The sequence below is a fragment of the Kwoniella europaea genome, chromosome 2 (assembly GCF_036810445.1).
Source record: "Kwoniella europaea PYCC6329 chromosome 2, complete sequence".
Lineage (NCBI taxonomy): Eukaryota > Fungi > Basidiomycota > Tremellomycetes > Tremellales > Cryptococcaceae > Kwoniella > Kwoniella europaea.
In genome coordinates this window covers 3,015,604-3,027,814 of record NC_089488.1, presented here as the reverse complement: position 1 = coordinate 3,027,814, position 12,211 = coordinate 3,015,604, and the positions used below count along the sequence as shown (strand labels likewise).

General features: G+C 43.7%; 5 protein-coding genes across 5 annotated transcripts; 3 read left to right on the top strand and 2 right to left on the bottom strand.

Moving 5' to 3' along the window:
* Window positions 1-32: 32 nt before the first annotated feature.
* On the top strand, window positions 33-1,086 carry V865_007486 (uncharacterized protein; the record flags this gene model as incomplete). Its single annotated transcript, XM_066231233.1, has 4 exons — window positions 33-57; window positions 205-388; window positions 509-810; window positions 917-1,086. 4 exons carry the CDS (start codon window positions 33-35, stop codon window positions 1,084-1,086), a joined length of 681 nt encoding a protein of 226 aa, XP_066087330.1.
* Window positions 1,087-1,745: 659 nt separating this feature from the next.
* Window positions 1,746-4,061, bottom strand: V865_007485 (uncharacterized protein; the record flags this gene model as incomplete). Its single annotated transcript, XM_066231232.1, has 9 exons — window positions 1,746-1,811; window positions 1,878-1,920; window positions 1,991-2,098; window positions 2,226-2,783; window positions 2,849-3,028; window positions 3,107-3,326; window positions 3,477-3,740; window positions 3,804-3,875; window positions 3,998-4,061. 9 exons carry the CDS (start codon window positions 4,059-4,061, stop codon window positions 1,746-1,748), a joined length of 1,575 nt encoding a protein of 524 aa, XP_066087329.1.
* Window positions 4,062-4,627: 566 nt separating this feature from the next.
* On the top strand, window positions 4,628-5,530 carry V865_007484 (DNA replication complex GINS protein PSF2; the record flags this gene model as incomplete). The annotated part of the gene is made up of 5 exons (XM_066231231.1): window positions 4,628-4,747; window positions 4,811-4,925; window positions 5,020-5,119; window positions 5,209-5,335; window positions 5,408-5,530. 5 exons carry the CDS (start codon window positions 4,628-4,630, stop codon window positions 5,528-5,530), a joined length of 585 nt encoding a protein of 194 aa, XP_066087328.1.
* A 540-nt stretch (window positions 5,531-6,070) lies between these two features.
* V865_007483 (uncharacterized protein) lies at window positions 6,071-6,971 on the top strand (the record flags this gene model as incomplete). The annotated part of the gene is made up of 3 exons (XM_066231230.1): window positions 6,071-6,286; window positions 6,417-6,566; window positions 6,651-6,971. 3 exons carry the CDS (start codon window positions 6,071-6,073, stop codon window positions 6,969-6,971), a joined length of 687 nt encoding a protein of 228 aa, XP_066087327.1.
* A 745-nt stretch (window positions 6,972-7,716) lies between these two features.
* Window positions 7,717-10,902, bottom strand: V865_007482 (uncharacterized protein; the record flags this gene model as incomplete). Its single annotated transcript, XM_066231229.1, has 4 exons — window positions 7,717-9,833; window positions 9,888-10,549; window positions 10,624-10,733; window positions 10,879-10,902. The coding sequence occupies 4 exons, from the start codon at window positions 10,900-10,902 to the stop codon at window positions 7,717-7,719; spliced, it is 2,913 nt and encodes a 970-aa protein (XP_066087326.1).
* Between the last annotated feature and the right edge of the window lie 1,309 nt (window positions 10,903-12,211).

Genomic DNA, 12,211 nt, shown 5'->3' with positions numbered 1-12,211 from the left:
TACCTCTCGAGTAGACACGAACACCTTTCATCATGGAGTGTTCATTCGGTCTCACAGGTGAGTTGATCACATGAAGCAACAGATCAGGCATCATCTCCCTCTTCTTTAGCAGTCTGGACAAATAGGCAATGTCATGTTTCCTGCTTCACCCAAATCATATCCACTACCACACACACTGACCACTGATACCCCATACCTATACAGGCAAAGACTACGTCCTGCTATGTTCCGACATGTCAGCCGGACGATCAATCATCCGAATGAAATCGGACGAAAACAAAATCAAAGCTTTGGGACCTCATCTGGCGATGGCCTACGGTGGTGAACCGGGAGATACCAATAATTTTGCTGAATACGTAGAGAGGAATATGAGGTTGTATCACATCAGGTGGGTGTTGGTCTCCTGCTGTTGAATCATTATTCATACTTGATATCTCATGATCTATTCCTCATGGAATGGTCAATACAAGCAAATGAGCCAACACACTAACGGGTGGTGAATCTGTAGAAACCATTACCCCCTCCTTCCCGCCTCTGCATCAGCATGGATCCGACGTACACTCGCAGAATCCATACGATCTCGACACCCTTACGCCGTCAATCTCCTTTTAGCAGGATACGATACGACAACTTCCAAACCCCATTTATACTGGATAGATTATCTCGGTACGAAAGCGGTCGTACCCTATGCAGCACACGGGATGGGTGTGTATGTGAGTTTGAGTACGATGGATAAATGGTGGTTCAACGATATGAACAAGAGAGAGGGGGTGGAAGTTTTGAAGAAATGTATTGATGAGGTTAAGAAACGTAAGTGACACTATGCCAACATCCGATTTACCATATATCATTCATCAAAATTGGAGATATATATATCAACGGTTGGATTGGTGCTTACACTCCGTTGCCCGATCAGGTATCACCGTTCACTTCAATTTCAACTGTATCCTCATTGACAAAGATGGTATCCATCAAATCAACATCGAATCTCAAGATCCACTCTCCGACTTAGAATCCAAAGATTCATCAGCATCTATCGTACTCGACGCTCCTAATCCACCTTTGGATGTAGGTGTGACTGCTTAATCGCGAGAGAAGTGATATAGCGTGATGCAGTAGTACATACAAGTAGAAATACGTTATGAAGATGAAAGAACAAAAACATGTATACATATATCCTCATGATGCGTGCTGAGATTTATACTGCAAATGATCAGAAATAGGTATTTGCCATTGTATCTGATCAGCTATCAAGTTACCACATGTTTGTTTCCCTCTCTCCCAGGTATTAAAAGATTTTTGGATATTCCACCGCGAATGGCTATCAAGTCATTGAATTCATGTCCATCCCATTCCAAACGATCATATAAACACAAACGATGCTATGAAGTTTTATATCCATCGTATCACATAACTTCCTCCCTCTATGTCATATATATATCTCACTTGTAATATACGTATTTTCTGTAATCTGTCTATCCCAAGAAAGGTGAAAAGGATCATAATGAGATGGTATGAGTATTGCAAATTGGTAGTTTAAGATGGTATCTAAAAGTGAAAATGAAGAACAACGGAGGATTGAATAGATGACTGTGTTATTCGGTTAATGGTATACGTTTTGTTATAAGGATGAAGAGGGGAATGGATTGATCAAATCGATTTTGATCTTTCCTATGTACCGAAACTGTCCCAATTATAACCATGTCAGCACGGATACCGGATGTCTCTTGAGGCAGGGACTTCACTTACATTCCCAACATCTTGAATGGAGCTGTCTTCTGGCCCTCCTGTCCAAGTAAATTACATTCGACCTAACATCGGACAAAGATTAACATCAGAAAACATATTGGCAGATAACGCATGAAGTGGAAACTCACATAATGAGGTCCAGCAGCAACACCAGAATCGATGATCGTCAATCTATCGATTCGAAGCTCACTCGTCAGCACCGTCTTTGCAATTTTGTAAGCAAATCGGGTTCACTACTCACGTTGGCGTCGTATCGTGCACATCGGCAATACCGCTCAATTCCACTGCGTTTGCAAAATTATCATCTACCCAGCATGCTGCTCTACCTAGTGGTCGGTCCTCGGGGTTTCTAGGTGAACAAAAGAAAAGTAAATCAGTAACACTTCTTTGGATTCTCAAAATATGCTGTCCTGTGAAGTCGGGACTATACGTCGCAAACGATATACCAAGGGAAACAGACTGAACTCCAAACTCACTGTAAATAATATATAGCCACCTCACCCGCACTCAGCGTGATCGGTACTCTAAATTTACTTCCCGCCAATTCAGCATACCAATAATGTTTCTCTTCCTGCGCCGCACCCTTGGATGGATGATGAGCGTACCAACCCGATCCGAAGAAATGTGAAGGTGGAAGGGGGTTGATGAGATCATTTGCAGATACACAGAAAGGGTTTACTTCTCTGAATCTTAAAATATCAGATGGTCGATCGGATAACATCGCTTGAGGAACTTTGATAGCTCTTTGTTTTGCTGCTATACCTCCTCCTTCAGCTTCTAATTCCTCTTTCGACTGAGCCGACTCTCCTTGAAGAACAATTTGGTCGGTAGATGGTCCTCCCATGTAAGGTACGTCAAACGCGTGTCCCATCGTCGCTGCCCATCCGGCACAGATCTGAGATTGCATATAAGATATTATGATATCCGCAATTAATTCGTGCCCTGCCGCGTTGGCCAATACTGGATCGGTGAAGAATGAAGTTCGAGCTTGTTCAGGGTCAGATAAATAATCTTGATATAGGAGTCCTTTTGCACTATGATTGAGGAGCATAGATGGTCAGCTTGCGATGGTAGACTATGACCGGAAGCTTTGACTTACCTGATATGAGGAACATCGTAGAATTGAGCGACAACAGTATGTAAGAGTTCTGGACCAGCAAAGCCATTTTGAGCTTGGATCTGAGGAGAGAAATGACCCAAGATGATAACGGCAGGTTGATCAGGTCTGACCAAGATTGATCGAACGAGCAATTCGAAGTGCGTTAACCATTCAGGATCACTAAAAATGCAGCACCGACATCATCAGCTATTCACCACTTCCCTCATTTACGCTGGAGGGGGAGTGAGCTGAGCTCACTTCGGGTCCGAAGCGTCAAACTCCAAAATGACCAAATCGGTTTGATCAGGTAAATGATGCATTGAACAATAAGCGAAATAGGCTGAATCGGTTTTCCGTGCTGCTCCATTGGTTACTTCTGATGCTGGGTGGGGGAAGACAGAGTTCCACCAATCGAAGAATTTCGCAGGGTAACATCGAGGTGAAACTGGATCATCACCTGCGCCGTGGCATGCGGAGACTACGGAACGACCCATGTAATCAGCAAAAGAACAAAGCTTGGTTCATTTCAGAGATAAAAGACGAAAGTAGGAAGAGGAAAGACAAAAAGGAAGAAGGATGTTCATGACCAAAAAATTCCTAGTAACGTTCAGAATTCAGTGTCACTCACCTGATCCACCCAAGATACTAATCGTAACAGGCAAACCAGCCATAGCTTTCTGAACAACTCTCTGGATCCTCGCACCGCTTCCAACGTGTAATCTAGATTTCAACAATCCCCATTGACCTCTCTTCTCAGCGATCTTATCGCCTGGTCCAAAGACGGGACAAAAATCGAATGGAGCCGGATCGGCAGCTGAGGCGTTTAAGTAATCTCGTGGTGTCAGGAGACCACCGGTAGTAGCGTATGGTGAGGATGATGGGTCCGATGATGCTATAAAACCCACACAACGAATGTCAGCGACAGCAAAGATGTTAAGAAAACCATTCAACTTACGAAATAAGAATCTTGATAAGGTGAGAAGACCAATTATACCTACTATCAATAGCCATATACGATGTGATAGACCTGTACCAGGTATGTATCAGCATATTTGTTCACCTTTTCAAGTATGTGAGGCATTGATGAATGCATTGATACGACAAGAGTGACAGGTTGACAGGTGTGAGACTTTCAGCATCATCACTCACCATATAAGGTCCCAGGTCTATTCCCGCCCTTCTCATCCAAGCCCACTTTGACCTCTCTTAACATATTGAAGAGCAGTCCTGCAGCTTAGTTCAAGAAGCTGTACTGCCCAAAGCTATCGATGCCAAAAAACTGTCTGCTGATGCCTCCTATCTATAGAGGTGACAGCGCGTCAAGTCGGAAAATTCGTTAACGTGTTGATATGATGTCGTCGAACGGAGCTGCTCTATGACCAAAGGATCTAGCAGCAAGCTGAGTGTGACAAGTCTTGGTCAAGATAATTTCTAGGACCTATGCGGGACGCTGTGAAGAGAAGGGAGCTGAGCTTATACTTGAGGAAGAGATGAGATCGTACTTGATCTTTGAGAGGTGGGGGAAGTGAAGGGGAAACCGAATAACAAGAACAGACAGACTCAGGGTAAACGTCGATGACACGAGTCAGACACGTGGACTCCCTCCATCTGAAATTGGACGCGTCGAGAATAGATGAGCCAGAGTGAACATGAGATATCTAGAGCAGAGAATATGAAGATGACAACAATGCAGGAAACGACTGCTTGAATATCGATAGACAGCGCAGATAGTAATATAAACCACAACTACCGAGCAAGCCGGAGAGGACATCTCCCAGTATGGCCCTACCGAAACATCTGCAAAATGGCTTAACGCCCGACGAATTGACGTTCCTAGCGGAGGAAGAGACGATAGATATCGTACCGTTATTTTCCATGACGAGGGTACGATTGTTGAGTGTGAGTCTAAGTCAACCCCAACCAACGAGAGACTGTGTGCTTAGGCTAGTATTAATGTGATAGGGGATATATGGTCCATTCACACCTCCCTCCTCAGCCAAAGTCCCCTTATGGCTTGCATTATCGTTAAAGAGGAAAAGGAAATGTAGGATCGTACCTCCTGAATGGTTGAGTATAGGTCAGTAAGATCACAATACCCCCCTCCCCTCCTTGTCCTTTTCTCCTATCCTGTAAAAGTAATTGGAAAGCTGATACTCAATTTAATATATTAGACCGAGTACAGAATGTGTTGAAAGAGGAAAGGGAAAATGCAGAATCGTTTTGCTCATTACCTAGGAGGTTCATCGAGACCTCAAAGGTATTATTGGATGTGTAAGTTGAAAATTTCGTTGATAATAGCAGATATGTGTGAGACATGTATCTTATCGTGTCAAGCTGATCAATTACGTCTGAATGTCTAGCGCTCAAGACGATTTAATGCAGCCTTCATTATTACGAAGCCTACTAAAAGACTTGAGAGAAGTCAGACAGGCGAAGATAAGGATAGGCCTTCAGAGTGAAGGTGTAATGAGAGGAAGCTATCTGCAGGTGGGTACTCTATAATTTACCACCGCCCAGACAGAAATCCATCACAATACTGACATTGATCATCTCGACTAGGTGACGAACCTGACTCCATTGGAATTGAGCGAATTGAAACCTTTCCTGGTGAAAGCTATGGGTATCATGCAATCTTTAGAACCAAGGAGGGAGGATGATGAAGATGAGGAAGAAGGACAGTAGGTCTTTAAGAAGTAAACTGTAGCATCGCGTTTGTTTGGATTTTTCCACCCGGTATGTCATAGCTATACATCGATGGTGAGTGGATCTTCTTTTCACCAATTTTCTTGACCCTTGTCGACCGATGCGTCTGATGAGTTTGCTTTCTCAGTTGTACAATAGTCCATATCTCCAGCCATGCATCATGTGGTATAGAAACACCAAGATTTCAAGTTAATCCAAACACGTGCATCTGACCGATAATGTCGGTCAGCGTAAATGGCAAAAAGCGCAAAACCGAGGATGGAGTTTGTTTCATCTTTGATTTAGCGTCTTCTTCTGACAAATAGATCACCTTTGTGTTCGATCGTTCGATCAAATGCTCGAGTTAGATCAGGTGAGCATTGTTCACATTCAAAAAAATGATAATAACAACAAACCATAAACCTTCAAATACCAATCGTATTCCGAAGATCCTTCATGCTCCCTTCTTCCTTTATTTCCTCATTGCCCCCCGCTTACCACCGACCTTTGGTCTTCATTCACTCACTCACTCACTCGACGATGTTTTCCACAACAATCATACGAGCGTTACTTCCACTCTTCCTGATTTCTTCGTTGTTCGTCATAACACAAGCCCAATGGACAGATGGTAATCCATACGATCCCGAAAAATTAACTTGCTCTACGGGACAATGGTTCGATACCGTCGTGGCTGATAGATCCCCTTCTGAACCTGGGATGCTGATCACTTCGTATACCGACGTAGGTGATTGTCAAGTAAGTTTTTACGGTCATTTCTATTTTCTGGTTGTCCAAACTATCTGTCCGTCAAACTAGGTCCGAACTCCCTAATTTCCTGACAACAGGATGAAGGGAGCTCAGATTGACATTTGCACTACCTTTGCAGAGAGGTTGTTTCGAATCCGACTACACCTATTCCTACTGGCAGAATTCAACTCAAAAATGTTTCTGTCACCAGAACCGAGAAGTTTATCCTTCCCAAGTGGGGAATACCACCATGATCACTGATGGATGTTGGACGGGTTCTTTGGCTAGGGTGAGTCCCATTCTAGCTCTTTCAATTCATCGCATGAACATCTCATAATACGTGACATTGATGACAATCGTATACTATATATAGCTCGACTACCTCCGATCAGATTTCAATTCCGCATTCTGCACCAACCTCACCACCATATCTGCCTCTCAACCATACATACATGAATACACAGGGACGATCAAAGGCTGTATCGATCGATGTGGATACCCAAACAGCACTTCTACACCTCGTGCTATCTCAGTCAGACCTATATTCGCTACCGATCCCAATTGGCAGACATACGTCTACGATTGTGAATGTTATGATACTTCATGGATTGGGACGGTCGAGAACGCTATACCGTGCGGGTTCGGAGTAAGGCATATGTTTACTAGGTGGTATAGCAGCGGTGGTCAGGCCTGAATTGATCGTCTTAAAATGTACCTTAATCAAGCTATCCTTATGAGCCTATGGGCTCTATATTATAATATGACTATGCGATCAATATTTTCAGAACAATAACTTATCATGTGAATGACTGATTGGCATAAGTGCTCAACTCGCACAAAGATAACAAAGAGAGCAGTCAAGAGTTGATCAAGTGTTCGTTCGATATTGATACATAATTCATTTTATATCCTTATATACTGATCTTTTTTCTTTGACTTTCTCGTAACTCTTTACTTTCTAATATACTGTATTCCTTCTCCCTCTATCCCGTCCTTTCGTTGTACTGTATATATATAGAGAGAGATCAATTTCGATTCCTTTTAATAAATTCCACTGATACTGATACTGATACTGATAATGATAATGTTAATTTTTTCAAATTTGATACAAAGTAATCCAAGCGGCAGGAAACCAAGGAAAATGAATCAACTACAAATCAAATTTCGTATGTTTGGATAGTAAGATTATTCGATTCAGCTCGATATACGATATAAGATATAAAACTATTGATACAGTGAGTTTGATAGTCCGAAGGGAAGTATAAGATAACTGATAGATACATATACGATTGTAGAAGGCGAGTGACGATTGAAAATGAAGGGAGGGAGGGGGTGAATTTACTGTGATAATACAGTCCATACCGAAAAAGAAACGAAATAGAAACAGAAAAAGAAAAGCAGAGAGAGGGATGTTACCCATTTTTGGCAGATTCCGAATACTATTTACTAATCGGTTGAGGATTCAGACTCCAATTAGGATAAAACATTGAATTCGCCTGTGTACTCGTATGACTTTGCACTTGAGCTTGAGTTTGAAATTGCGGTTCAATCTCATCATAAAGAGTAAAAGTAGTTTTCTTTCCATTTTCACCAGGAACTAAAGTCTGCGATGCCAATCGTTTATTTCCTGGTCGAGCCATATGGGGTGGAACACCACTTAACACCTGTTGCTGTTGATGATGATGACGGATAAACTGATTATTATTGGTATCCAAGAGAGATTGAGGTATACCGAAAGAAGGGATACGTTCCGGTGCTAAAGTCTGTTCAAGTGCCGAAGAACGTTGGACTACACTTGGTAATGGTCTATTAGGCTTTTGACGACTGTTTGTTTGTGACTGTGGTGGCGACTTTTTGCTGTTCTTGTCCTTTGGGTCACTGTGATTGTTACCGTTGAAGGACAATTGTGAATAGCTTTTACCCAATTTACAACTCGGTTGACCACTTAGGGAGAAAGACGATTGACGTTGTTGAATCTCTTTACTCCATTTACCGATATCCGCAGTATCATTAGCGTTCATCCCACCAGCAGCAGGTTGTTGATTTGATAGATACGAATTTTGCGGTTCGGCAGGTCTAGGTGTCAATCCACTCAGGAAGTTGTTAAAGAATTGAGGTCCATTGATCATTGGCGATTGGAGATCAGGCATGGAATTGGATTTACTCAATGTCCTCTTACCCATTCCTGGTCGGGGAGTAATCAAAGGTCCATTGTTCGTGTTCAATTCCAGATCGTTGTGCTTCTCGCCCATGGGTGTAAGTCCAGTCATGGGCTCAGCCATGAACAACCTCCAGAGATCTTTCACATCCGAAAGGCTTGGCATCGGTTGAGCTTCCGATTCAGGTTCTTCTGCGACACCCGTCAAAGTGGGGAACGTGGGTCGTCTAGCCGAGCCTTGGGGAACTCCAACTGGTGCAGATTCATCGGAGGACGTTGAGGATTCCATAGAACCGCTAGCTGAATACGGTTCAGGCAGAGGGATAACTGAAGACTCCGTGCTACTGAGGTTATCTTGAAGCGACATCTGCGCCAAGGCGTTGGTCCATTGTCCAGCGCTTGATCGTCGACGATGCTGTTGGGAAGGAGCGAACTGAGCATCGTTGAGATCAAGGAAAGTCGAATGAGCAGATGAACTCAGAGCAGAGACATTATCGTCATCAGAAGTCATATCTTGACGGGCTTGCCAGGTAGGATCGATGAATTGCGAAGCCTGAGGTGGCCACTGATATGTGTATTCTGCACCGAAAGGAGCGCTGGTAGACAACTGGCTGCTTTGGGTCGGAGAATATTGAACAGGGGAGGAACTGAATGGAACAATCTGAGCAGGATCGCTGTTATGAGTTTGAAGAGTTGGAGCAACATTTGTTCCCTTGAGCTGCCTGTTCTGGTTCTGCCATTCTTGTCCAGATAAGAAGCCTCCAGTTGTTCCAGTGTAGCTGCTCCTTCGTTCGAAAGGCTCGTCAATGTCTGGGGGACTGGTGGTATTGTTGGTCAGGGAAGGGGTGCTGGCTGTACCCTGTTGAGGAGAAGCATTCTGAGATACGGTATTGCCTCCCTGATATTGTGTGGGTGCTTGATAAGTCTCGGCACCTTGCAGTGGGATGTTCATGGAAGCAGGGGATGGTACGATCTGGCCGGTGATGCTCCCAGGGGCAGTCCCAGCGGGGATGCTCGGATAGAGAGGTTGGCTGAGTCCACTTTGCGCTGGTTGCCAATTGTTGATCGTTGCTGATGGCTGGATCTGAGGGACACTTCCCCATTGTCGATGTGGAATGGTAGACGGTGGTACAGATAAATTACCCGGAAGCGATGACACCGAGTTATTTCGTTGATGATGGTTGGTAGCTCGGGTAGTAGCGACTGGACTGCTCGTGGAATGAGGTGATGAAAACTGTGATTGAGGTGAGGTTGTGATCGCACTGCCAGTTTGATTGTCGTAACCCATATTTGTTTGAGCAGGAGCGGTCGTGTGGATGGGCACTAGCGGATATCCAGCCGTGCGGGACCTTTGAGTTTTGTTGTAAGAACACTTGATATTTCGATGAGTGCATCGTACTGCAAAGGATAAAAGTTAGCTCTCAAATGCAGTCCAGCAAAGAAGGGACGTACGACAAGGATCCGCAAAATCACACCTGACTTTCGAGTGATTACATTGATCGCATGCTCTCTTCTTAAATCCCCATTCATACAGGATACCACTACTATTGTTCAGAGGGACTTGTCCGATAGATGAAAAACCTTGCTCTGAACCAGTGATTCTCATTGGCGCCGCTGTGAAAGGCGGATCGAAGGTCGGTAACATGTCGTTGTTACTGTGATTGGCAGGGTATGTGGGATTTCCTAATATAGCATGGGGATTGCCAGTACCAGTAACCGGATTGACAAAAATTTGACCGTAAGGGGATGAAGACAAGTTGGTCATTCCTGCAGTAGTAGCGAAAGCCTGAGAAGGGTTCGTACTCCAGGTTTGAACTTGCATCGGTCCAGTTGATGATGTCGAGGCGGATGATCCTGCTAGTAGTGGGTGATGGGGATACATCCTCTGAGCTTGAAGTTGAGGTTGTGGTTGTTGGTTCAAACTTGCGCTTCTAGGTTTATCCCTAACTTGGTTGATATTGTTATCACCATTAGGTTGAATATTACCATTCGGTTTCTTCATCGCTGAAGCAGGGAAAGACTTCCTTCTACCTTTCTTGTTAGGCTTCTTGTCTTGAGGTGCATTTTCGTCAGGTGGTTTATGAGCTTTGTTAACGTGTCGAGAGAGTAGATCACTGGTCGTGTGCGGAACGATACACATTAGTGAGCTTTGGTCATGAATTATTCCCAGAGGTTGATGAAAGCTCACCTTCTGGCGAATCTTAATGGACATTCTTTACACTCATAGGGTCTATCACCCGTATGAGCTCTAAGATGTCTACCGACATGTTGAGGTCGCGTGAATGTTGCCGAACAGAGCTATCAGCGAGAGATAAACGGAGTGTCAGCAAAAGAGAAAACCGGTGTCTGGAAAAGGAGGCCAGAAGAAGATGAGAGAATCATATTTGGGTCAAAGGATCGGGTAGGTAGTAGCTGATCCGGTATGACGAGTAATGTAACGTACCGGGCATTTATGGTCTCCCCCCATCGTATAAGTCCTGAATTAGCTTGAGCGAAGCAAGTAGTAGAGAGCTGGAAGATGGTTTGAGCAAGGTAAAGTCCTCAGAGGGTAATCCCGAAGGTCGAAATGTGATATCTCTCTAGGTACTCAATTGTAATTATGTATATTGTTGCTCAACGTGAATGAATATCGAGTTATGGTCTTGTGGAGTTCCGTCCAAGCGCTGTGATTCGTATTGGATGTTATCCCAATTTGTAGTTGTGTAAAGTATCTAATTTGAGATTGGGTGTCACAGACACTTGATGAGACGAGATTGTATCATTTAATCGGTCTGTCGAGACGAGCTAGAGTTTGAGTTGAGCTCAATGATTTCTTGCGTGTGTCGGTGTATTCTCTACTGTCTCTCTTCTTTCTAAGGTATCTCTATCGAAAGAATGGGATCAAGATAATTCATGTGTGACAATGAGGTTACAGCATAACACGATGAGAAAGCAATGTTGATTAACAAGGGTCAACCAGCAGCAATAGCAGTAGCAGTAGACGGTAACAGTAGGTGGTAGTCGATGATGATGATGATGATATGGGTCCGGGGAACAAAGGGGTGAGTGGATAGATGGGTAGCGGATTAGCAGGCTTGATTACGGTTCTGATTAGGGATCATTACAAACCTACAACACAGATTACAACACAGACAAGGCATACATACTACAGTTCAGTCATTTCCAAGGTACTGCCGTTACCATACATCTCATAACAGCATGACGTCAGTACGTCATTCCCTAGAAATAATTATCCGGACAATTTTGATCTTTTCCCCTGCTGTTCCCTTTCTGATCTACCCTTAACGAGTAAGTGAGGTAAGTGAGTAGCAACTTTGTTTCTTTAGACTCTGCTCTCCTGCTCCTCTTGTGAATGGAGGGATCTTCTTGGGGAAACAAGAAATTAAATACTAACTCTGTAGAAATAGACAACAAAAGGGAATGGATGTCTACGATCACGAGAGTCTGGATTTGGGCCGTGCTTCATGCTGTATCTGTATCTTCATGAGAAGATGAGAACATTACAACCGACGTCGTCCACACACACATACACGCACACGCAACACAAAAGCTCATATATCATATGAGATGAGATACAAAAAATACGGGAAAGAAACAAACCATAACCCACTAGTTTCACTTTTAGCACCGTTTTTAACTGGCAACGAAATGACTTCCCTCTCCTTTGGTAAGTTATCTGGGTACTGGTCTAACAGCACAAATATGATATCACCTCTCTCTCTTTCAGTGCTTTAATGTGATTTCAGATCATCCGCGTATCATTGACGATCAGCAAG